This window comes from Gavialis gangeticus, unplaced genomic scaffold (genome assembly GCF_001723915.1).
Source record: "Gavialis gangeticus isolate Ggan-Ray unplaced genomic scaffold, GavGan_comp1, whole genome shotgun sequence".
Classification (NCBI taxonomy): Eukaryota; Metazoa; Chordata; order Crocodylia; family Gavialidae; genus Gavialis; species Gavialis gangeticus.
In genome coordinates this window covers 40,784,753-40,787,708 of record NW_017729000.1, presented here as the reverse complement: position 1 = coordinate 40,787,708, position 2,956 = coordinate 40,784,753, and the positions used below count along the sequence as shown (strand labels likewise).

At 46.5% G+C, this 2,956-nt stretch overlaps 1 protein-coding gene across 1 annotated transcript in view; it reads right to left on the bottom strand.

Moving 5' to 3' along the window:
* The window catches only part of NPM1 (nucleophosmin), a 23,915-nt gene that overhangs the window by 14,309 nt on the left and 6,650 nt on the right, over positions 1–2,956 (bottom strand). Inside the window, exon 3 of the mRNA XM_019506536.1 lies at positions 616–735. Within this exon, the coding sequence (XP_019362081.1) occupies positions 616–735 (120 nt within the window). The remainder of the gene's footprint in view (positions 1–615; positions 736–2,956) is intronic.

The following is a 2,956-nucleotide window of genomic DNA, read 5'->3' as shown; positions in this document are numbered from 1 at the left end:
GAGGGGAAGAGCACCAGCTAGAGATCTTTAGAAGGATCTCTGGGGTCTGAGAAGTCTCTCTTCAAAGCAGACTGACACCAGTGATATAAGCTGCAGAGGTGTAGTTAGACCCTCAATGCCACCTTTTCAGTGTCCATTTTCAAATTACAGTTTGCACAAAGTAAGCTAAAGCAAGATAGTACATGTGTTCCTAGGACGTTCTGGATAAAGAGGCCTTTGATACAGAAATAAGTGGCTGAAACTTCTGAATCAAGTCACTTCTTTACTACATCCAGACTAGATAAACTTTCAGTGGAAGAGTAAATTTAAGAAGCCAGAAGCACCCCATGAATATTCCCATATTTTACAACTTGACAATTGAAACATTTAAAAACTAATCTACTTGCAATGTCTGGGAACTAAGTTTGTAAAGGTTTACAACAATTGAACCAGCGTGCCAAAACCCATGAGTGAACTGCCTAGACAAATTCAACTATTTTAGTTCACTGAAGCACAAATGAAACAAACTGGAACGTAATATTTTTTTTTATCATTCAGATGCCTAATCTGCTACTGTCTCTTCCCCAAGACAACAATTTATATCAAGTTTAATAATGCCAATATAATTGTCCTTACCGTAGGCTGCACCGACATTTTCAAAGATGCAAGAGTGGCTTTAATAGGGTTCCCCTCGTAGTCCAATGCCTCTGCTTCTATGACATGCAATTCGTCTTTGGCACCAGCCCCCAAACTAACCTATGCAAAGAATGAAACATGTACATTATTAGAAATATCCCTCATTTGCAAAACTTGAGCATTAACTTGTAAATATATATGAAACCCAAAGTGGGTTTTTTTGTCTCAAGACTAGAGGTTCTCACGGATGTTCTTCCTCTATTTTTGCAGGAAAGCTGTTGGTGACTAAACTGTTATCAGCATGACACTGAAGATGAGACAAGCTAATCGTCAATAAGGAAATGATTATTACACTAAAGTTTTTAATGCTGCAAGATTTATTCAACAAGGCTTAAACTTATAAAATAGCTGTTTTATTCAACCTATTTTGCAAAACCTAGAATTAAATCCAGTAAACAGCTTGGGTACCTGGTTCCTACACTGGAACCTAGTGATCAGAACTATAAACTCATGCTCCCTAGGTAACAAAGAAATGTTGGTGCTGCAGAACAGCCCTACAGGCTCACCAAGCTGCTTAAAGGAAGCCTCAGTATGAGCCTTAGAACACATGCAACAGGTGCAGCTGAGGGCAACTTATTCTTCAAACAGCATTGTAGACACTCTTCTGTAGTTTAGGCATCAACTGAGCTAGGAGTTACTGAACCCCCAATGTTGAGTGTGGTAGCAGATGACAGAACAAGGAGCAATGGTTTCAAGTTACAGCAAAGGAAGTTTAGGTTAGATATTAAGGAAACTCTCGCAAGGAGCACTGAAACAGGTCACCCAGAGGTTGTGCAATCTCCAACTTTAGAGATTTTTGAGACCCAGCTAGACAAAGCCTTGGCTGGGAGGTCCAGCTTTAAGCAGGGAGTTGAAGTAGATGACCTGTTCAAGTTCCTCCTAATCTTAATTTTCTACGATTCTAAGCCATACTCAAACACCACACTCAAACACTGCTGGATCTAGAGTGACTATGATCAAAATAACCTCACAGATCAGGGGTGAACCAACCTTTTTGAATGTGGGGCCGATCATGAACTTTTTATCACCCAGTGGGCCGGGAGGAGCAGGCGCACTCATGTGGCCTGTCCAGTCCAGCCGCGGCCTGGGGGTGCAGGGGTCAAGGAGCGGCCTCAAGGATGCTCCCACACCTGCACGCCTGGGCTCAGCAGCCAGGGGGACATGCGGGGACCTTACAGGGAGGTGCGGGACATGCAGGGACCCCCCCCTGCTCCCTCCCCTGGGGCAGCCGGAGCCTGAGCCCAAGCCTAAGTCCAACTGACTGGGCTCCCTCCCTCCCAGGGGCCTGCAACTCACCACCCCCATCGCGAGGTCTGTGGGCACGAGGGGATGCGGGAGCAGTGCCAGCTTCCCACCCCGACAGCCACAGCAGCAGCGGCATCTCCTGCAGGCCCAGCTGTAGCATCCCTCCAAGCAGGCATCCATGCCCCCCACTGCACCGCGACCTGCTCCAGCCCACGTGGCCAGTGGGGACCGGCATGCAAATGAGGAAGGGAGGGGCGGGGCTAGGAAGGGACACCATGAAATGAGGGTGGAAGGGGATAAGCCGCACCACATCAGCAACGTCAGTGGTGCATGTGGGAACCTTGTTCCTTCCCCAGCCCATCAGTAGCCGTTAGGAAGCTGCTATGGGGCTGGGGGAGGGACAAGGGGTGGGAATGAAAGTAAACACTGTTTACTTTCATTTCCCATCTCAGCACCTTGGGCCTCAGAAAACAGCTTGGTGGGCCACATGGCAGCCCGCGGGCCGTATGTTGGACAAGCCTGTCATTGATCAAATAAATCAGTTGGGAGATGAATGCTATTTTAGGAACAAGGATATACATAATGCAGATAGTTACAAGCAAGCAAGCAGAAGCTAGATACCAGAGGAAAACTCTATCCTGCCTGTACCTGTATGTAATAGTACCTGCATGGATGTGTTGACAAACGAGAACACACGCATTTCACCTCATCTGCTTTCTAGAGTAGATTTGTGTAGTTCAGCTGGTGGAACAGCTAGCCAGTACCAGACAAGATCTGTATCCAGGGATACCTGGCATGTGGCTTCACTTGTATCTGTTACAAGATCTAATTAAAGCTATTATTTGTTTTCTGGATGACCAAGCTGTATACATTTTACATGGGGGTATTATAGATAGATGTGTGTGTTAAACACAATAACTACATATGTAATGCAAGTCATTAGAGGTGCAGCAATACATCGGGGGGGCTGGGCTACACTGTGCAGGGGAGGAGGCTGCAGCCACTCCAGATTTTACCATAGCTCGCCCCACCCCCC